General features: G+C 41.8%; 1 protein-coding gene across 2 annotated transcripts; it reads right to left on the reverse strand.

Annotated features, from left to right (window-relative positions):
• Positions 1–10,987: 10,987 nt before the first annotated feature.
• Positions 10,988–22,450, reverse strand: CIDEA (cell death inducing DFFA like effector a). Of its 2 annotated transcripts, XM_026842876.1 has the most exons (5): positions 22,265–22,450; positions 21,921–22,067; positions 19,876–20,057; positions 16,571–16,723; positions 10,988–11,443 (listed from the first exon to the last, which is right to left on the reverse strand). In XM_026842876.1, the coding sequence occupies exons 1-4, from the start codon at positions 22,355–22,357 to the stop codon at positions 16,591–16,593; spliced, it is 555 nt and encodes a 184-aa protein (XP_026698677.1). In that variant the 5' UTR covers positions 22,358–22,450; the 3' UTR covers positions 10,988–11,443; positions 16,571–16,590. The 2 variants fall into 2 exon arrangements, with proteins under 2 accessions (XP_026698677.1, XP_026698676.1); XM_026842875.1 differs by lacking the exon at positions 10,988–11,443 and having other exon boundaries at positions 12,775–16,723; positions 22,265–22,449.
• Positions 22,451–23,225: the final 775 nt, after the last annotated feature.

Consider the following 23,225-nt stretch of genomic DNA (forward strand, 5'->3'; position numbering starts at 1 on the left):
CGGCCGCCCCCGCCGGGGACCGCCCCCCCCCGCCGGCTGGGCCCGGCCGCCGGGTCACGGCGCGGTGCGGGGCGGCCCCTTTGGTAACCGGAACCTCCCCCATTGTCCCCATCGGCCCCCAGGGTCCCGCGGTGTGTGTGTGTGGGGGGGGTCTCCTGCCCTAGAGGCGGCTCCCACCCCCCGCCGCGCTCCTCGCCCAAACCGGGCAGGCGGCGACCTTCGCCGAGGGGGCAGCAGCCAAAGTAAGGGGTGGCCTTCCGCAGCGCCTCGCCAAGGGCCATCTGCCTTCTTTGCACCGCTGCCTTGGGGGGGCGGTTTTTGCCAGCGGATGACCAGCCGCTGCGTGAAGGTTGTGCCTGGGAAGGGAAGCAGCCCGCACGGAGCGGCCCTCCTGAAAGCTCATGGCACCGCCGTACAGAGCACGCCCTGGGATATGTAGAGTTTGGATAGCTTGGTTTTAATGAAAAGTGCGATTTTCTTTCTCCTCCGCTGAGGAAACAAGTTCCCACAACTGCTGTATCTCCTATATGATCCCTTGAGGTAGTCGTTGCATGGTTTCTCAGGTAGACAAAAACTGCCGAGCTTGGCTGCCTGTTTTAACACCAGTGTGACTTTTCTGTGGGATGCCATTGTCCGTGTAGTATATATAGCCCTGCCGGGAGGCCTTCTTCTGTCTATGCACATCTTTACTGCCTGACCACATCTCTGCTGTTGTGCAATAGCAGCCCTGAGGCCGGAGTCACAGAACCTCATCATCTGCTTGATCAAAGGTGACCCAGGTGGCACTCCCCGGGAGAAGAATCTTGGGTGCTCTCTACAGCTTGAACACAGTTAAGGTAACTCCCATCAATCACTCACTCACTCAGTAACCCCAAATCTGTACTTAGGGGGGAGACCACCTCCTGCCGGCCTGCCCTTAACGTTGCTGTGACATGGCTGATGACAGCTAGACGGTGTGCTCTGGGTTCTAACCTTGCCTTTTCATAAATGTTTTCAGAAGGGGCTACAGCTTCTTGCAAATGACCTTCGAGTAGCCCCCCCCACACACACACACACCCCATGCTAGGCTGAGTCAAATGTCTTTCTGACATCAGTGAAGCAGCTGGAGGATCAGCGTGTTTGCCTTGCAAGCAGCCACCAGCGCAGGATTGGATACTGTGTGCCTTTTTCTCTGCTGAAGGACTGAAAATAAATGTCCTTCTCTGTGATCTGCATTTTTGGAAGAGATCCATGAACAAGTCATTTGTTCAGTAGCCTGATTAGTGAGGTCGTTTTGGGCTTTGTTTGCATCTATATGTCCTTGAATATGCCTTCCAGGCCAGATTTTCCCCACACTTTGCAAATCCTTCCATATACTGTTGTATGGTTTGTACTTGCCATCAACATGCCTGTTACCATCATTTCTGCTGGTACACCACTTTTTAAAATTCAGTTAGTTCCCAGGTCCAGCTAGTGATAAGGCTGAATCTATGTTCCCAACAGGCACACGCACACCCTCACACACATACATACACTGACCACGCTGAATGACACAGGCAGAAAACATAACAGTCATGCAAACACATACAGCACTAATGGTCTCATCAGGTTTCCCTCTCTGGCTGATCAGGACAGAAGCCCATTAATGGAAAATAAATATGTATTTATATACATCTATACGATATGGATCTCTCCAGTAGATGGTCTTAGACACTCATCCTATTCAGCAGCTGACCCCCAGATCCCAAGTCTTCCCAGTTGCTGACATCTGGAAATGTTGCAGGGGCCCACAGCTCCATTCCAGTGGCTGGTATTCAGACCTACAGGCACACACACACACCCCCCCAAACCATGGCTCTCTCCTCCAGTAGCTGCTCTTAGATCACTCAGCCTGCTCAGTAGCTGGCCCCTGGATCACCAGTTGTCTCACCCAGAGACACAAACAGCCAAACAAGTTTCTCAGGTACCTGGTCCAGACTTGTGACCTTACCAGTAGCTGACCCCCAGACCCTACCACAGCCTCACCAGTAGTTGGCTTGGACCCCTTGGTCCCTCCAGTAGCCACCTCACAGATCCTTTGGTATCTTTACTATCTTACTTGGATTTATGGCTGCTGTAAAATGGGACTCCCAAGCTTCTTACTCCACTCTTCAGGTAGCCTGGCTTGGTGCTTGCTAGTGACTACACACTGACATACAGATCCACATCACTGCATGCACTCTGGTCTTACCAGTTGCTCCGTCACAGACACACAGGCCCCCATGATTTGTGGCCCGCACTTCTAATTGCTGGCACTCAGACCACTGTACACACACATACACACAGAATTTAGCGCCCCCCCCCCCCCCAAAAAAAAAAAAAGTTTAATAAGAGACTGAGGTGATCAGGTGCAAGGCATACCCAGACAAATGTGCTGACCAGCAACCTGTTTACACCAACCCCGTATCCTTTTATTTTTCCATACCAAACCACCTTTATCCCCTCTTTTTCCGCCCTTTGATTCCTCCTCTAACATCCTATAAATTGTCTTGTACAATCCCAGAGATGCTCTTCCCTTTCATCCCCTAAAGAGTCCCATACCCCTGGAGACAGTAACCCCTCTCTATACAGTGATCCATGGAGTCTCTCCCATTGACTGGTGGTGATGGTTGTCACACCCAGCACATGGGCTGATCCCTCTTTGGGAGGGGCTCCTTTTGGGAGGAGCTCCTTTTCTCTGGGTGTGTTACTGGGGTTCCCCAACCGCCACTGTTCCTCTGTACTCCTCTGTGATCATGGAGATAAGCCTTGACTCACACAACACAGCAGTAGATCAAGCCCATTCGATCATCTGAATCCAATTATATCTTGAAAATAAAAGTAAGAAGAAAAAAATGGACACAGGTAAGGCCAGTGAAGGGGTCAAAGAAACAATGAGCAGAGCCTTTAGTCCAAAGCTGTATAGGTTGCACTGACAGTATCTGCCATCTTTGAAAGGTTTGTCTCCTGTTTTGGAGCAGCAGTTGGTCAAACACCATTTAGAGGCCAAAACTTCAGCCAGTTTCCCACACATACAAAGAAAACCACCGAAGTACATGTAAGACTGTAGAACTGTGTGCATGATGAAAGTAAGCAACAGTTTACCCAAAGAATTTGCATCTCACTTGTACACATTTTATAGCTACATAAATATGTTCTAATATTCAAACGGACCTGAAGCAACCTGCAGCTTCTCCATGTTTTATTGCTAGTAATGTGAAAAGAAGCAACACCCGTTTGTTGGTCATTGAATGTAAATGAACCTTCAAAACCTTTTCATCCATGCTTGTGTTTATTTAGTAGTTCATCTGACTTAGGAGGTGGTGGTGCCATTATAACCTGTGTCTACAAAAGCCTGCACATTCTCTCTACGTCTCCACGGGCTTGGTCTGGGATTTTAAAGGCATTTAATTGTTTCAAAATCCTCCTGTGTACTTAACTGCTATGGATTACTTCTGGATATATTTGAAAGCCCCACTAACCACCTCTTGAAAATTTAAGTCACCTAAATATTTTTAAAAATTCTCTGTAGGTGCTTCATCTGACTGAGTCCATGAGATTAATTCTATAAATAGCTTAACATAGGAACACACTGTAAATTCTGTATAAGGGATTTTCCACTTGTTTTATTTGGCTGTGTAGTCTCTTTCTCAGATACCTGTAATATATATTCTAACCTTCATAACTCAGTCTTTTCTTCATATTCACCTCATGGGCTAATTTAATATTTAGAGTATGCTTTTTTTCACCATGCACAAAATAGGAAGAAAGCTTTCTTAACATTTCACTTGCAGATTTACTCTCTTGTTTTTCTTTTTTTTCCTTCCTTTTGCAATTTAAATTCCACTTATGTTGTTGAAAAAAATCAGTTAATATATTCAACCTGAAAAATGAGTAAGGTGTTGTGATAGCTCCAAACTATCAGCCCAACTTTGCAGAGTCATGCTCCAGACAGCTTCTTGAACACTTTACACGACTTACATTCTCAAAGCACCTCTTGCTCCCAGATTAAGTAGTAAAAGAGGTCCATGCTTGCATTTTAGGGAGTGGCATGACCCTTTATGATAGACAGGATGTGGATTAAGGAAGATTTGACTGCTAGGCCAAGTTTGGCTTAGTCTGACATTTCTAGCTGGTAAAAGTCTAGAACAGTTCATTTCCACTGGACAACTCATTGGTGCTCTAATGTGATGGGCAGAGCCCATGTAGTTCTTTATTCCTGTTAGTCAGCACTGACAAGAATTTTGGCTGTCAGTCTTAGCAGTGGCATCAGAGAGTAACAGCAAATGAAATATTCCTACTGTTGCTGTGCAAGATCCAGCTGCCTTGAAAAAACTGCCTACGTTCATGGTCAAGACAAACTGATGGGGTCATGTGGGGTTGCAGAGCCTCCAGTGTTCTTGTCTTCAGCTTTTCTCGCTCAGTCCTTGCTCTTGCAAAGTATAAAATAGAAATGGATACCTACAAGAGGATGAATTTCACAAGGCAGAACTTGTAAGGTACCCATGTTACAGAGTAAAAGGATTTTCCAGCAATAGCAGCCCAAGCAACAGTCATCTCCCACAAAGTCACATGGAAATGTGCTTTAATGCCCTGGAAAAAACCCAGCAAAGTTCTTCTGCATTTAGCTAGTCATATGATACGATTGTTAAGCTGCTTCCTGCTTTTCAGGAAACACATTTGTGTTTATATCAGGGTTGTTGCTAGGACTATTTCTATTTACTGGAGTTTTTGAGGACTAGAGAGAAATTAATGTCATAGCAGAGCAGTTAACATGATAGCTCCTATTTTCTTTTTCAGGATGATAAATATGCTGTATTTTAATACATAAGAATATCAACAAGGGTCTATCCAGTGTTATAAAGATCATTAGCACTTACATTAACTACCAAAGCAATAAATATAATCCACATGGTGGATTCACTCTGACAGCTTGCAGCAGGCTAGTAAATGCTACTAACCCCACAGTCACCTTTAGGAGGAAGGTCCCAAGGTCAGTGTTGTCCCTTTCTCTCCTCTTTAGTCTGACAGTTTTTAATGAAATGTTAAAGAAAGGAAAAAAAAATCTTAAAATGGTTTGTCTTCGGGGTTTTTTGCCTGGCTTCCCAAGGAAACAAAGCATGGGAAGTCACCTTCCTTGCAAGCGCTGTGCCCATGTATCTCCACCACCACTTCCTTTTCAATCTGTCAACCTCTTGTAACAAAATCTGAAAAAGGCACATGAATGCCAGAGATATTGCAGATGAAGAAGAGTCTAGAAACAGCTCAAGAACCTGACAGCATGGTCAACCTTTTAGAAGGAGAAGGAAAACAGCAAGACCCACACATGAAAGCCTACAGTCTAATAATGCTAATGCCAATGTACATACTTATCACAGGTGTTTTGCAGATTATATTTTGCTTAGAAAATCCACCATATTTCATATGGTCCTCAAACAGTTTCTTGCTTTGTTCCTGCCTCAATTAATCTTGTTGCTGTGGTGTCACTAATTGTCATCTATGCTAAAACACAATACTCAGGGGTTTATTTTAATGCGGCTTACCTGTCTGCTTTATAACTGTAGCTGTCAGTGGAAGTAATGCTGGTGTTTGTGTTTTAGCCCACAAGATGTGGTCTGAACTTTGTAATGTTAAAGCAGAGGTCCCTACATCAGGTCAGGTGTAAATATATTTATGGATGAAATGTCTGAGAGACTGTGAAACAACACTGGAAGAGTACCACCATCTCATAAAAAGGAGTTTCTAGCTGCATTTTCACACACTTTTCTCACTGGCTAACAAGACGTATGGAAAAACACTCTAACTCCAACCCTGAATATTAACGTGTTTGAGTTCAGTCGCTTTTGCATTTTCCAGCGCTTACTGTCTTTTCCTTTATAACATATTTTCTGTCCTTTGGAAACGAATATTTTCTTTCAGCTCTTTGTTTCTCCCTGTGCTTAGCCTCAATGCTATCAAAAACTCATCCAGGACTTTTTGCAGAGTTCATCATAGTGATTTTTATGCAACAGCTGTAGCAGCTGGAGAAGAGGGAGGCATGTACCTGCCTGTTTTGTCAGGCAGAGTGTATGTTTGGTGTGGCTATGTTTTTTACTTCCATTTTAACAGGTCACTTAGTTACATAAACAAACAGAGCCAGAGAATGGGCTGCACTGTGCATTCAACAGTAAAATATCCAGGATAGTGTTTTCTCACAGCTACAACCAAGAATATGGGAATACAAAATCAAGGCAGGAATTTATCTACATTCAACTTTCCAGCCTCTCTGCACATCAGAGATTTTTGGGGAACTGAGCTGTTTGAAGGACAGAGTGAAAACAAATTTTAGCTGGAATGTGCACTCTCCATTATCTGGATCACACAGTGAGTGAGTGGTACAGCTGTAAGAGGATGATGAATCTGAGATATTGCTGACTTGCTTTTGGAGTTTAGTTGGCTCTGAATAGATGCCAATATAATGCAGAGCTTATCAGTAAAGTCCTGGTGCTTAGAGCATGGGAGACATCAAAATGAGGACAAAATGGTCTGTTAACCAGAAGTCGTGCTAAAGACTATCAGGAGAAAAAGCATGTTCTGACTGGATGAGTACACTGACAGCAGCTGATCTTGATTAGATAGAAGATCCATCTAATCTAGAATTACATCTCTGACAGTAGCCAATGATGGGTGCTAGGTAAAGTGTATGGAAGTGCTTCCCCCAAAACACCCTTCTACATCCTGGCAAGCAGTGATTAAGGCTTGGTTGAACTAAAGAACGTATCTGGACCATCCTACTTAATAGTCCTTTTGAAGCATCCTTTAAATTATGTAATTGCTTTTTTAACCCAGTTACATGTTCAGCCTCCAAAGTCTCCTATGGTATTGCCTGCCTCACGCAACTGAATTCTGAGTAGTACTTCTTTCTGTTGTAAAGCTGATGCCTTAGTTTGGTGCTGCATAATTCTTCTATTCTGAGAAACAGTGACTAACAGTTCCTAAGGACAACTGTAGCTGTGTGTAAAGTGAAGGTTTTAGTATTTGTTTTGTTCTTTCTTACCCTATCTGTCCAACATTTTCTGAGCTGAAAGTATTAGCCTAATTAGTCTCCCTGTGTTTGAGGGGGGCATTGCATTCCTGCGATGGTCCTTGCTTATCACCCTGCTCTATGTGTACTAGCTCTACTGCAGGCTCTGTGAAGTGGGAGTGACAGTATTCCAATCACAGCCATTGATATATGCAGTGCTATAGGATGCTTCCTGCTCTGGTCTATAATTTCTAGTAAGTCTTAACATTGTGTTTTCCCTCTTGATTGCTGCTGACCTTTTTTTTTCATTGCACTATCCACACTACCTGCAAGACATCTTTTGAGAGTGGTGACAGCCAAATTAGATCACTGCAGACACAGAGTTGGTTTTCCCTGTTATGCAGTTGTGGAAATTAAATTTCACCACGTATTGTTTTATTCAAATCAGTATAATGAAATACTTCTGAAACTCAGTCTAACTGATAGCAGTTTTGACTGCCCTGAAGATTTTTAGGCAATCAAAATGATTCACCGGTTCAGTAATTTTTTCCCCAAAATCATTTAGAATTAAGCTGATCAGATCCAAGCACAAACAATGGATCTGATCTAGACTTTGTTTCTTTTGTTGCTAAAGCAGAAGAGTACCTGCATCTTATTTTCATAGTTTTATTCTCTGAGAAAAAAAGACCTCTAAGACAAAGGGCTAGAGTCCTGTCTAGACTGTCAGTTATTTAACAATAAGCAAAGCATGTATTCAAGATGAAATACGTAGCTTTCCATGTAAAAGTGATTCATCTCACTGTGAGAAGCATTTATTTTATGAGTAGTTTTGCAGCTAAAATCAATTATAAATTACTCTAGTCAGGTCTTGGGTTTCACAGGTGAGTCACAGTTTTCTTCCTTACCCTTTGTCTCAGGTGGTGAGTGGCTCCTGGCTGCCACCCTTCCCTCACCAGCATAGATCCTGCTCATCTGTCCCATATGGCCAAACCAAATCAGCATACTGCTTCTAGCCTGCTTCACAAATGATTCTCTCAGATTACATTTGTAAGGAGCAGAGCACCAGTCCTCACAAGTCCATCAGCCCCAGGACAAACAGCACAGCAGAAGCTACGACTGAACAAAGCCTGGCTTATTTTTAACAGCACAGTCCTCAGCACTGTCAAGGGCGGGTGGGTACAGCCGCTGAAGGAATGTGGTCCGCTACTGAATGCACAAAAACAGCTGAAGCATCCCCTTCTGAGCAGGGTACTCCGAGAACTACCGATCGGGAATTAGGAGGGGAAGACAACATTTGCGCAGAGAGAACTGGTCATTTTTCTTTTAGAAAACCATTCTGCAGCAGTGAGACTGAGGGTGTACGCCTTGGACTGCAGCCTATTAGCAGTATTACCATATTAATGATTTAAAGGTTTATGAATGCTAAGAATGTAAGAGGTCAGTTTGGCCCATGGCCAGGACACAACCCACTGCCCGCCCACAGTGAATAATCCGTTTCACGGTCCGTTTGTTAAACAGTGTACCAGAATGCAGGAGGATATGGAGTTACAATATATGTTGACTGCACAATTGAATGCCATTGCTTTGCGCGAAGGGTGTGGAGACGCAGTTGTTGCCTGTGCATGGGAGATTTGCAGAGAGATACATCTCTGTTGTGTAAAATGATTCCATTGTGGTGTCCCGTCTCTGTTCTGAATAGGGACTTTATGTGTGGCCTGTATGATCTGTCAGGAATAGGGTGCAACTCTAAGCCAGTCAAAAGCTTTTTATCTCAGGACAGCAGTTTGGTTAGTATAGAAGGCAGTTATGCTAAAAATGCTACATAAACAAGGAGGCTGACCATTTCTATATGAAAAGACTTTATACGAGCTACAGATAGAGCGAAACAGATATAAATGTTGTGGGGTTTTTTTTAAAGTTTACATTTGCCTTCCCCCTGCCCCCAAGTCATTAAGTATTTTTAGTTTGAATGTGGCCAAAGGGAAAAGGTGATGGAAGGCCACAAGAGGAACAGCGTAACAGGTCGCATGTGTAAAGGGGTCAACAGAGCAAGTTACAGAAAAATAGCAGAAGGAACGGAGTGCTTGAAGCCAGTGGTGACACCTAGACAATGGCATCAGACATAGAGAAAGGTTTAGATGAACAAAAACAAGAACAGTGCAAAAAGTGCTGGGAGCTTCCAAGTGAAAACCAGAACGTAGCAGTTGGAATTTTCTGGTGAAAGAAAACCAAACAAACACCAAAACTAAACCAAAAACCCCAACCCTTTGGAGAGGTAGAAGTCATGGCAACAAGAGTGACTTTTACCCATTAGATTGCTGCTGCCTTTAGTCATTGCCCATGGCTGCTAGTAACAAAACCTGCTTTGTTTTCACTAATCATAACTCTTGTGAAAACTAAAGGCAGTACCATGTCAAGGCTAGATAAGACTAGTTGAGAGAGAATTGTTTGCTGAATTCAGTGGTCACAGAGATGACATTATTAGAGACTGTGCTTTTCTTATTTTAATGAAATTCTGATCTTAATGTAGTTTACAGAAAATACTTGTAATGACAAGGAAAACCAGTTTGATGATCCCATCCAAAGATGAAATTACTTTTCTGGGAGACTGGAATAGCTAGCTATTTGCAGCAGCTAATTAGTAATTTCTGATTTCAGATAAAATGGACTTATTGTTGAATAATCAATTGTCTCTGAAAACACATCAGTTATTCTGGAAGATATTGACTTTTATTTGGAAAGCATGATCACTCAGGGAGCTGAGTGCAGATTAGAACAATATTCTGTAACTGTTCTAGGCAGCTTTTCTCAGCAACTCCCCTAAGTGTGCAACAGTAGGAAAGCTGCAGCTGGGAGAGCAACTAAGTTAAACACATTTGGTACAGGAATCACTGAAATGATGCCATTTGCATTTAAGCTTTTCAGGAATAAAACAGAGAATACCATAGACTTCAGTTTGTCTAGCTCAATAATGAATCAGTAGTCCTTATGCTTAAATAAGATTATTTATTGTTTTCTTGCTTATTCTTTTCTGGGTTTTGAGGTGGGGGAAGAGCATCTGAAAACACTATTTAATAAAGAGCAGCAGCAAACCAAGTCACTTACCTATGCAAGGGAAAATGCTTTGTAATTAGAAGTGCTTTTAACATAAAGGATTATGGACTTCACAGTGTAATTACAAAATGTGTCAGAAATAATTATACCTGACTTTAAAGGACTTCTTAGATGTCTGAGATTTCTCTGGGTCTGTAACAGACTGACTAGCCACATCATTAAGCTACTGTTGTCTGAGGATCTAAGTTTTTTTTTTTTTATTTAAACACACAACAGAATCACAACCAACATGTGACAAGTTACATTACTTAAAAAACCCCAAACCTAATCTATACATAATGTATGCTAATTAAAGCAGACTTTTAATAAAACTGAGGATCAACTTTTTATGTTGAAACTGCATAGAATGCATTATCCTGATTCTAGAGTCTATTAAGACATACTATATTTCTAGTGTTCTCTTTCAAGTGATAATTAATATTAATAAATATGCCTAACCAAGAACACATTAGGGGTGGAGCCTACTAACGATTCAGGCTGATGGATGACCTTAGAACAACCATGCCTGAGACTGAGGTTAGTAAATGGTTTGTATCATGACAACTGAAAATATTAACCGTCTTGTGTTTGCAGAGGAAATCTAGCTATACACAGCTGTGAAAAGCCATTCAGAAAACACTCCAAAAGATTTTTTTTCCAAATTTACTGGTCATCTATAGCACAGACAGCTTGTTTTCTGCTTATTTTTACTTTTGACATTTTGTGCTTGCAGTGGATTAACCTTGGCTGGCTGCCAGGTGCCCATCAACCTGATCTCTCACTCAGTCTCCTCAACAGGACATAGGGAGAAAGTAAGATGAAAAAGTTTGTGGGTCAAGGTAAAGACAGGGAGATCACTCACCAATTACTGACACCAAAAAAAGCAGACTCAACTCAGGAAGATTAATTTATTGTCAATTAAAAATAGAAACAAAGACAAAACTAAAACCACCTTCCCCTCACGCCCCTCTTGTTCCCAAACTCAACCTCACTCCTTCATTCCCAACTTCTCTACCTCCTCTCCCTGGCCCCATGCTGGGCAGGGTAATGGGGATCATGATCAGTCCACAGCAGCTCCTCTCTGCTGCTCATTTCTTCTCATGCTCTTCCTCTGCTCCAGCATGGGTCATCCCACAGGATAAAGTCCTTCAGGAACTGCTCTTCAGCGTGGGTCTCCCACGGGTTCTATCAGAAATCCCATTCCTGCATGGGCTCCTCTCTTGCCAGGAGCCTGCTCATGCATGGACTCTCCACTGGCTGCAGCTTCCTTCAAGGCATGTCCACCTGCTGTGGAGTGGGGTTCTCTATGGGCTCAGTGTGGGTATCTTCTCCAGTGTGGTCCTCCATGGGCTGCAGGGGGACAACTTGCTTCACCACAGGCCGCAGGGAAGATCTGGTCCAGCACCTGCGGCATCTCCTCCCCCTCCTTTTCTGACCTGGGTGTCTACAGGACTGTTTAGCTCACATTTTTCTCAGTCCTCTCCCACAGCTGCTACCCAGCATTTTTTACCCTTTTAAAAATGCTTTCACAGAGGCACCACCAGCTTGGCTGAAGTGCTCAGCTCTGGACAATGGTGGGTTCATTTTGGAGCCAGCTGGAAGTAGCTCTGCACAAGGCAGAGGCAGCCCCTGATCTCTAGTCACAGAGGTCACCCCCACAGCACCCTTCTACCCCCCACTGCCAACACCTTGCCACTAAATCCAATACAGTGCTATTTGAAGCTTTTCCACAGCAAGAAATCAGACCTTGGTTCTCCCACAAGAGGGGAACTGCTCAATATACAAGATCCACAAGACACCCTTAAAGTGAGTACAGGACATACTTATTACAGAGAAGTGCAGTGGACTAATCCCACTTGCATGCTATTTTTCCTGAAGACTCAGTTAATCCTGAACTAGACAAATCTAATACTTTGCTAAATCCAATATTTCCCTGCAATCAAATGTGTACTACTGTATCTGTAGGTAAATGACTGCAGGAAGCTTTCATGAGGCATTATAAGAGGCCCTTGATCCTTACAATATTTAGTGAAAACCAGAGATTGCCAAAGCTTTCCATCTCTGGTACTTTGTAGTCTTTTGCAGCTTTGGTAAAAGATAGAGCAAGACATTCCTTTCATATGACAGGAAACACAGCCTGCAGTTTCTCTGAGGCCAGAAAGTGAGTCAGCAGTAAAGAGTTAAGAGTTCAGAGCCACATAATAGTATCCAGCTACTTCACTACTGAAGTCTAGCATTTGGAAACTGCCTGTGCCAGACCATTAACATTCATTATTATTTCAGGAATAAGTTATTCTGGAAATTAATAGAAATGACATCCAAAGCCACATTTGATTTTATTTATTCATGGACAGTGTTCCTTATAATTGGCACCACACATCAGAAAACATTGCCATTACTGACACATAATTCTCATCCATCTCAATTTTCACAGCAAGTTAAACTACTGAGCTTGAAAATTGTGAAGTGGTAAAATGCTATCTTTTCCCTTAGAAAAATAGCAATCCACATGTTTAGAAACATCTTAACCTCATATATGACAAAGTAAGGTAGAAAAAGCAGTGATAAACTCTAAACCCCACTAGGATACTTAGTAATACATAACTGAAGTGGTATGTTAATCACATTAATACTCCAGTAAAACTTGAGGCATCAAGTCAAAAATATACTTTGCACTTTGTTTTTGAACTTTGTGTTTAATTAAAGAAGCTTGTGCCTTTAGTTCAAGTGCTATCTCATAAAGAAGCATGCTGAAATGATTTTAAGTTATAATTATAGTCAGTTACAATAATTATATGTAGTTATCTTCACAGTTAGTATTCAGAATTACCAACATTTCCTGAATTGTTAACACCTACCTCTCTACTCACTGTACTGAAAAAACTTCCAGCTCAGTCCTCTTTTCCTTTCTTTATCCTTCCCTTCTCTGTAGGGAAGGGATTCAGGATGTTTCCTAGAGCATATTCCAAATGGTCTAAGGAATTTAGATTGCCTTTTCCTCTTCCCCTGGACAGAAGAGTTTGTAATCCTATTTCTCCTGAAAGAATAGGAAGGTGCAAGAAAGCAACAACTTCACATGTTTATTAAAGAAAGGAAATGAAGTAATGATAAATTACACACACAAAAAAGTGACCAGATTCTTCATTCTAGTCATGAAGAGAGCAACTTTGTTTTGCCTGCAGAACATGAACAGTGCCTGAGTCAACAAGATCAAGTACTTCAGTGAAAACTCCTTTTTTGGTAACCAGAGAGTATGACTTGGTGCATTGTTAGTAAGTGATGCAAAGCAACAAGCAAAAAGGGCCAGTGCAAGCAAGGAGGCAGTAAATGTGTTTCACACCTTGACAGGTCACTGCTACCAGCCTTGACTGCAACAGTAACAAGTGTAGATTAACTAAGTTTATGGGGAGTAAAACTAAAGCTAAAATGTCAAGTAGAAAAGCTAGCTGTTTCTCTGCATAACCTGCAGTTAAGAGCCTGTGCTTTTAGTTTTTCTGTCTCTTACTAGATATTGTACACCACTTGTATACAATTTTCTGAAAGGCAGATAATGCTGAAGTTGTTCTTTGTTGTGTACCATACACAGCTGAAGTAAAATCTATGCTTCCTAAGCAGTTTGTAAAGAAAAAAAACCCAAAACCAAACTGGTTCCAATGCAGAGAATGACAAAATCCTCCAGTTTGACCCATAGCCAAAATGTCATCTCTGGAAAGAAGTTGGTACAGTAGTAATAAATATCATCCCCCAAATACTAAGCCTGTGGCAAAACCCAGATTCAGAAGGAATTAAACAATTTCAGACACAACTTCCAAGACACTCCTCCCATTTTGAGGAAATATCAAAGATAAGTTACTTTGTTTGCATGTTGAATTAGAGGGATATGCTCTGAGATGGAGACTTTGCAGCTCACATGACCTTCAGCAGCTCAAGTTTTAAGTATTAAGCTGTCAAGGCAGTAGCTGCTCAAAAACATTGCAAATCCATACTGAGTTAGCATTTTAGAGCATGTTAGGGTCTCAGTGCCATCAGAAACTACAGTGTTAGTTCAGCAACAATTGCCTCTGGCTGCAGAAGGCTGGAATTTGAAATCTGCACAGTTCAGACTTGCAAAAGATTTTGTATTACAGATGTTGAAGAGGCAATTCACTCAAAGCAATACTGAACTATGCAAGTCGTGGGATTTTTTTTTTAAATTCTTGGCACTCTCACCCTTAGCAACAAATATTCTTACGAGCATGACACAGTTTGCTTTCAAGAGGTATGCTTGTTTTAATAGAAAAAATAGTCCTTAAAAGCTGAAAGAATTAATGGCAAAGTCCTTGCCATCAGTTAAATGTAGTTCCTTCATAGGAACTGGTTAGGGGTAGAAAAACTTTGGCCAACAGTTATATCATGGCAAAAATCATTTGGGGGGTGCGTGCTGTCAAGAACAATACAGATGAAGTATAAAGTTTCCATTTTAATATAACCTCTTCCTCAATACTCAGAATAGTTTGTTTTATTCTGAAGGAAACCTGATAGTGCTGCAACCTACAGGCACTCTTCCCTGTGAGAAATTAAGAAGGAACCAGCCCTCCTCTTGTCTGGAGCAGTGTGCTCTCCCCCCCTCCTCCAGCAAACACTCAGAAGTAAATGGGAAACAACAGAAATTGGGGAAAAAAACCCCAGGGTTTTTCTTAGCTGTCTACTTATTTGTAATACCATTACTGAAGAGACAGACAGAAACATACTGAACTTGTGTCCATCAGTCCCTTTAAAACTTGGATTTAGACTGCTTTTCATCACAACAGTGATTTGAAAGATGCAGCTCCAGCTAGGTAAGTCACATCCATAAAGGGAAGGCAAAAATAAGGATATAAAGGTGAAATTTGAAGGTAAAAGTGAGAAAAATTTCCCACATATTAGTGACATTTGAAGTGAACAGACCCAGCAATGGAATATGTCCCACCAACCATGATGGTCTTTTCAGCCCACTGCACCTCTTAGCAGATTAGGTTTTCTTCCAACTGATCAGTGCAGTGGATGCATACAGTTAATGGATTCCTGGCTCAGCAGAGGCATGCAAGCACTGGGGGGTCCACACGGGTCTTTTCCCTTTTGCTCTCACTGCTTTCTTCCCCTGCCCCACTCGTTCACTCTGTCACCAGAGCTTCTCTTCCTAGCTGTCACCTCCTGCCAGGTAAGATGCATTCACCTGTATGTGCTGTTCCTAACAGCTTTCTGTATTAAGCAAAACCATAATTTACTACAATTCATGAGCAAGCAAATTAAAACCTGAAAAGACACACCTATGAACGAACAAAGTTGGGCTTTTTCCCTTCAGCAACAGGAGTTTGTATTTTGACACAAGATGCCTAACACTGATAGTTTTCCAGTTTTCTACACTGTTGAGAAAAAGCTTGCTGGAGGCTGGTCATACTAGCAGTTCACTAAACTGCAGAAAACATTGTGGACAATTCTAGGGATTAAAAACTTTGCCCTTTAGTACAGCTTGTCTTGGGAGACTATGAAACAGCAAATATCCAGCTTAGAGCATATATATATGTCACACAAGACTTAGATAGCATCCTGATGCTCTCCCCTAAACACAGGGGCATCAAAATCCAGCATCTCTTACATGTACCTCAAGTACAACTTGGGATGTAGTGTCATCTTGTAACTGAACAGTAAAAATTACAGAAGGGATGGTTTACTTGCTGAAGCTTCCCTCAGAGGTTTACTTGTAAACCATATTCATAAAACTATGGCAAATTATTCAATACTTCTGGCAGAACTGGACATCAGACCCATTAAAGAAATATAAAGTTGAGCTTTACTAACCTGAATGTTCTGTAGATTTGAAGAAAAATGTAAAGAATTATAATTAAATGTTTTTACTTGTTTTAAGGGAAGTAAAGATAAGTTTTAAAATTCTGCTTATTAGTTGCACTTCTTCCAATTAAGACTTCCTGAGTGTAGTCAGCCACTGAACCAGGATTCAATTGTATTGTGTAGTTCCACTGTTAGCAGGAGTAAATAAGTCCCCTTCACCCTTTTCTACCTCAATGACAGTTGGGTACTGATAACAGCACTGTTATGGATTAAAACCAAAACAGTCCCCCTTGCCCCCACCTTAGATCCCAGTCTGTTCAGAAGGCAAGTAGACAGCCATGAAAACACCCAACTGAATTGTTTTAACCAGTGCAAGAAATTTTCCACTGGTCACAAAGCACTCAAGTTTCCAAATATACTTATTCTCCATTTTGAGTTGCTGGGGAAAAAACCTGCCCTCTCTCCTTTTGCCAAATTCTCAGAGATTAGGCACCCACTCTTTTGCTGTGTTAAAAGCCTGTAAACACCAAACATTTTATGACTAAGGCCTACAAGCATTCCCAAATGGGAAAAATGTTAGTTCACATCAGTGGACATCCCCTTACTATAACATCGTTACAATCAAAGCTGGGCAAGAGAATGTCTTTAAGCAAAAGGATCCGATACCAGAAGTGCAGCTGTGCTCACTACTCCCGCCTTGATCTTGTACACGTGCCATCTTCATCATATTCACCCATCAACTGCAACATGTATGTTCCAGTATAGAGAAGAAACTGTCCAGCTATTTGTGCTCCGTGGGATATTAGCTGAAGCACCTTCCTAGAAGAAAAGCCATTTGTTTTAAAAAAAAAAAATCATCAGCAGGATGACATTACCCCTTTCTCCCCCACCCACAACACCTTTAGGATATTTAAGAACTCTCTCATTCCTTCTCATTTCTGACAAGCAGGTCATTTTTATACCTTCTTTAGAAAAAATACTTCTGTGGCCATCAATTAACAGAAAACTATCCACATGCTGGCAGAACCAGAAAACACATTTAACAAAGGCTGTCATCCTGTTAGACATTCACAGGCCTGCAAAGCCACCACTCAAACTACCAGAGCATGACTGAAGACAAGTTTGTCTGGAAGCCCAGCAGCATTCCTAGAGTCTGAACTCACCTCCTGTCTCACCTTTAGGCCATTCACTATTACAACACTGCATGTATCTCCAAGCCACAGATCAAATTTGATCAAATCACACTATAGTGGATGCCCAACAGCAAAACAAGTGAAGCCAGGCAAATTAATGCTGTCCAAGCTGCAAGCCTTAAGAATTATCAGTTCACAACTATTCTATTTTTTAAATATTTAGAAAGTATCAGCATTCAAATACATAATACTGCATGAGAATCAGTACAGATCCACAAACTAAGCTCAGGTAAGCATCAGAGGTCTACAGTATAAACTGTGGATCACCACAGGATCACAGGGGAACAGAGACCATTATATTTGAATGGTCATTTATTCAACTTAGTTATAGCTGTGACTTCCTTCCATTCTCTAAAAAAACAACAGGGACATCAGTACTAAGAGCTATATTGAAGCCTCATCCCCCCAAAATTAAGTAGACCCTCACAAGTATGAAGCTGAGGCATGGGGGAAGTGGTACACAAGAACAGGAACCATTCCAAAACTGGAAAGGGTTCAGTTTCTGAAAATGCAGAAACCAGAGCAGCCTTTCTCTGCTGCAAAAAAGGGGGAAGATTTTCTGAATTCGTGTCTGAGAAAACATGGAGCTGTGAACCCTCTGCTGCTATTCCCTTCTCCTTTGAGCTCTAGCAGAGAAGGCAAGTCTTTTTCCTACAAATTAATTCTTTTCCACTGTGATGAAAGAAGCTTTGCAGTCAAAATCCAATGCTTCAAAACAGTAGAATACCCTGTACTTAGACACAGGGAAGCCTTTAAAAAGCATGATACCCTTATTCATGCTTCCCATACATATGCCATTTCAGTGTGTCCTTCCCTCCACCAGATAGTACAGGCTGAGGAGCTTTACAATTGTAAAGAAAGCTGCACCTGGTACTGAGCTTTTGAGCAGCTGCAGTGTGTCACTTGCACACGAGCAGTTGTCACTTAAGCCATGGAGCAAGTTATTTGTTGAACTGGACATCTAATCCTTCGGTTGGACACTACAGAGAGAAACCGTTAAGGAAAATGCACTAATCAGATCCGGCAGGCTTCGAGCCCCTCCCACTGATGAACAACTGCAGCATTTTAAAGTCCTTTCCCTTCACACTCCGCAGGTGGGCTCAGGGAGAGTTCACAATGTGGACCTCATTAGCAGAGGGACTACACCAAGAACCTAATATTGTCTGTCTCCAATTTCAACAGCAAGTTGAGACAGGCCATCTCACTGTTGTGCTCAAGAGTACCCACGGTTATCTCTGTCACCTCTGTTCTTTGCTAGCAGACTATTTTCCCACCCTGACACTGGCGCTTCCCTTACAGCTCAACTCTGTACATAACAGGGCTTCCGGAAGACTCCACAGCTACTTCAGCTGTTTGCCAGCACCACTTCTTTCTCAACAGCTGCCCTGTGTTGGCAGAGAGGCAGAACTGTTACTTTGAACTCTCCTTAGCAGTGCAAGTTACAATGCTGATACTCATCTCCATAGCAGATAGCCAGAAATCAGTATGTTCTGGCTCAAGAGACTCAACAAACATAGGGACCAGAGGAGTGCAGCTGTTCAAGGGCAAACCTTTGTTTTGAAGAAACCCTAATGAAGCCAGTACTACAGGTGGGCATAGGATATAGCTGGATAATCACTGCAGCATGACCAGAGAGGACTCATCTCCAGTGACACCAGCTGTAGCCTGAAAGATTAAGCAAGGGACCACCTAAGTAGAGTTGGAGAGGTCAGCCAGACAGAGAACAAGATTAGCATTACAATGCTTAATACCTGCATCATGATAGGAGTGACTATTGAAGAACTTCAAACTAAAAACTACGGGTTGCTCAGGGGAAGCGGAAACCTCACTTAGGGCATGTACATCCGTGGTCTGTACAGAGCAGATCTGGTCCTCAACTAATAAAATGCAGCAACAGTACACTTGTGTCTCAACCAGAATTTGAAGGGTCAGGTAGAGAAATTCAGGGCTGCAGCTTAAACAGCTGTCAAAGTATGGCACCTTTGTGAAGGTGTCTGAACTCAGAAGTCTTCTTCAACCAGGGCAAGACACAGCTCGTTTGGACAGTGCACAGACTTTCAACACACCGTTGAAAGGAGTGGACAGGACAGGCATTATTTTGCCCCTGCATAAGACAGCATTGTCTCAACAGCCAGTTCCACCAAACTCACAGCTTTCCACAGACTCAGTCCCTGCAGGAGACAGTGGTTCTTACTAGGCACCATTAATTTGTTTGGAGACCTGTTGGCTTAAACAGTGACATTCAGAGTCTTAATTACAGATGACAAATTCACTTTAAGACAGCAGAGACCATCATATTTCTTTAATTTTCCTTTGCCTCCATGCAGCTCAGGCAGTGAATTTGGCAGCTACCTATTGCAAAGCCTGAGCAAGCTTTAAGAGTTCTGCCCTTAGATCTCAAATTCCTTTCATTTCATGCCCTTGAAGTCCCCCCTTCAAAGAGTCTGATGCTTCTCCCTCAGCCTCCTGCATTCTTCAAACAAGTGAAAGAAATCTGGGGAAATTCAGGAAAACAAAGAGATTGTACTTAACACCCTTGCAGTAAATACAAGCTGATACGATTATTGCCTTGGGGGGAAATTTAAGAATCCACCATAAAAAGCTACAGTAAGTTTTTACAAGTCAGCTATCCACCTTACAGAGGAAGATTCACCATATTGGCCAGTAAGAATGAATAAAACCACTAAGTTTATAAACATACCTGCTTCACAGAACCAATAAGCAAACACATATTTTATATTAACACATATGCCATATCAGTAGTGGAAACATACTTACCGCAGTACCCTTTTTGCTCCCATACATTTGATGTCATATGAGACAGAGTAGATCTCGTAGAAGGTCGCCTTGATGTTTAAACAGCCAATAAAATCCTTAGGGTTCAGCTTGTAGAGATCAAACGTGATGTTAGCTACTCCCATTTTCTTCTTTTGTCTCACAGTAGCAACTCCGTTTCTTGTCTAATTTAAAAAGCGGGAGAGAGCTTGTAGCATGAGCCAGGAAACTACAACAATACAACCGTTAACAGCACAGCTCTTTAGAAGCAGCTTGCTTATTCCTGTCTTGGGGCTAGTCCTCAATCAATTCTAAAGTAGAATTAAAAGCATTAGCACAGAGAAAAGCAACTCTGTAGTCCACGTAATTTTGTTCAAGTCCTGACCAGGCTTCTGAAGCTATTCTAGACAGACACAGAATTTCTGGAGTGACATAGCACCTCCTATTTCTTTCCTGTAATACAGCTTCTGCTTCAGAGTATACTGAAGCCACGGGTAATGCCACTGGACAGTGTTCCTGCCATTTCGTTATCTTGGTATGTCCCAGCTGCTAGCTGAGGCAGCAGTTAGTCCACACAACCAGGCCACCAAATAACCAGGATGACATTAGGTCCTTCCATCTAGGAAGGAACACAATACTGATGGGCACTCAGAGATAGCTGCAGAGATTACATCCATGAAAAGTTAAGTCCTCATTTTAATAACATCTTTCTTTCTTCCTACTAAAAAAGCAACACAGGGAGGGAACAACTACTGATTAGGCCTAGGGTTTAGTACTGAGTTTAAGAGAAAGAAGCATGTGAAGTCATCTTCCATCACAAATCCAGCCTCTTTTACTGAAAGTAGCCCTTGTCTGCTTCAGGGCTGACAGTGATGCTTTCAGGATCACTTGCTTTAAGGAAAAAAAGAAAAAGAAAATAATAAAAACCCGTATTAACAGGGACATCTAGTGGATACAGGGGATACTCTGCTCAGCACATTCTGCTCAAGGTTAATGACTTAGCAGCTGCCAAGCTGTTTTTTGCATGCTAAATGAAGCAATAAAGTTGTGTGAGACTGGGCCTTTTTGTACTTGTGACCCCAGCACTCTGACAGGGCCATGATAAGCCAGACCAAGTTAAACACTGTAGTATATCATTAGCCAGCAAGTCATACCCAGGCTGCAACTTCTTTTCTGCTCGTGGAGCTCACAGCCTGTATTCAGCAGGTTGATAATCCAGGGAGGGATCTTGGGGAAAAAGAATGTACAAACCACCCACATGCCAATAGCAGACTGAGAAAATGGGACCACACAACTGAGCTATCCATGTACAAACAGAAAAATGGTATGCCTGCTTACAGCTCCTCAGCTAGCTCCGCAGCAGGTAGAAGAAATTTTGATGCAAGCTCTCTAGCGACAACCATTTCATGGAAAGATAATTAGGAGTTTGACTACCTTATTAACATACAGATTACTATTCCTCCACAAAACCACAAACTGGACACTGAGTTGATATGAGACTAAAGCTAGCCCATCTTAGTTCTTAAAATACCTTGAAGCATGTAGACTAACACTAGGTTTTAATGACAATTTTTATCTGCAAGACTAAACACAGGCATTTTTCTAACCTTCACAATACCATTACTGCATTCACAAAGCAAAAACTTGTTTTACATTGCTTAATGTGGGCATTTTCTCCCCCTCTAAAAGCTAACCTTTAAAGACATTGTATTTTTAACTTCATGCAAAGTCCTAATTTTCTTTGTTATAAAAAGGCTCAAGAACAAAGTTATTTTTGAGTCTGTCTCTCTCTAAAAGCAGGGAATTTCCCCTATACTTTTAAGTTTTAATGTTTCATTTGAATTCCTGGCAGACCTTTGCCAACAGTTCTATGTCCAAGCAAGGCACAAAAAACCCCAAACCAATACAAAACACTTGAGCCTTCCTGGATGAGAAATCCTTGCCTTCTTTAGGGAAATTTTCTTCTTCTCCCCTCTTTCCAGCAATTTTAGCAGCCACAGACATTGTTCCATCCACTTCTATTGAAGAGAGAGGCAGTCAACACTTACTTGTGTCCATTTCTGTCCTTTCTCTAGAACCATGAAGTGTGTATTATCATTCAGAGACCTGAAGAACTCTTCTGTGTCCACAACAGTGCCATCTTCTTCCAAAACCAGAGTCACTATTCCAGCAGATATAAGGAAGGCATCTAAAGTCTGCAAAAAACCAGTAGATTTTAGCATTCAAAGGAGGGCCCATCATTTCATATGCAAGTCTTTATTAAGACTTGCTTATGTGATATATTCTCCTCAACTTCCCCAGTAATGATTTTTAGAAGAACAAGAGCCTGTGGGTTGCCTTTCTAGGATACTGTAATTCCCTATAAATTTCAGAGTGGGAATGTTTGCTATACCTTGCTGATGAGCTCTTGCAGACTGCTTGCAACAATTCCTTTCCGGCTGCTCCGGGAGGCATTCGACACACGGAAAGGTCGCCCTGCAGGCATGAGAGGAGGGAACAGGGTCTGTTTTGTTACTGCTCCCACAGATGCTCCCACGGATACCAAAGATCTAAGACAAATAAAAATTCAGCATAGTTATAAAAATAGTCAAGTACTGTGAGAAGGAGGAGAACTGTTGAGTTCAGTGAAGAAAGCACATTATGAGTAATTCATACATCACATTAGACTCATGGAGCTTGCTTTCAAAACTAAATACTACTAAATAGCCCTACAGACATGTTGTCTCTGAACTTTCTCTTGCCAGCAACATCTGAAAACACTAAAATTAAAAACATTTCAAGGAGATGTGGGCCACCTCTAGCTCAGCTGATGTCAAGGTCACGATTACAGTGAGTGTTAAAGGATTTTACTATTCCTTTTATAGTGAGGCCCTCAGGTTCTAACACTGAATTAGAAAGACAGCAGCTCTTACTGCATTCAGCCACTCAGATCATTCTCTTTACCCGCAAGATCAATAGTCAAAGAGATAACACACAAGACCACTTTCAACTATTTAAAGTACATGTTTGCTTTAGGAACACTGAACATATCCATATCCAAAACACCTAGCATCAAAACACAAGGGAAGCTTTTCCATAGTTATGCTTGACTTCCAAACAATCTTGTAAATAATATCTACAGCTTATAAAACTTAATCTATTTTTGAAAAATCACAAAATAAGACTTGTTTGTGCCCTAACATATCAAAAGAAGTAAAATGAAATGAAAATTAAGATCAAAATACATAAATGCATGGTGTTGGAACAGGCTGCCAGAGCGGCTGGAAGAAGTAAAACAATTTTAGAAAGAGGTTTTAAATTTTCCTGGGCAATCACATGTTTTAATAGTAACTGTTTATGTTCCCTTAGGTGAA

The sequence above is a fragment of the Athene cunicularia genome (assembly GCF_003259725.1).
Source record: "Athene cunicularia isolate RWA chromosome 2 unlocalized genomic scaffold, athCun1 chr2_part1, whole genome shotgun sequence".
NCBI lineage: Eukaryota > Metazoa > Chordata > Aves > Strigiformes > Strigidae > Athene > Athene cunicularia.

Excerpts from the sequence above, each read along its gene's own strand:
- CIDEA (XM_026842876.1), bottom strand. The coding sequence starts at position 22,357 with ATGCCTGCAGGGCGACCTTTCCGTGTGTCGAATGCCTCCCGGAGCAGC. Across the intron at positions 22,068-22,264 it reads TGCAAGAGCTCATCAGCAAG|ACTTTAGATGCCTTCCTTAT; the intron begins GTATAGCAAACA and ends GGTTTTTTGCAG. Across the intron at positions 20,058-21,920 it reads AAGGACAGAAATGGACACAA|ACAAGAAACGGAGTTGCTAC; the intron begins GTAAGTGTTGAC and ends TTTTTAAATTAG.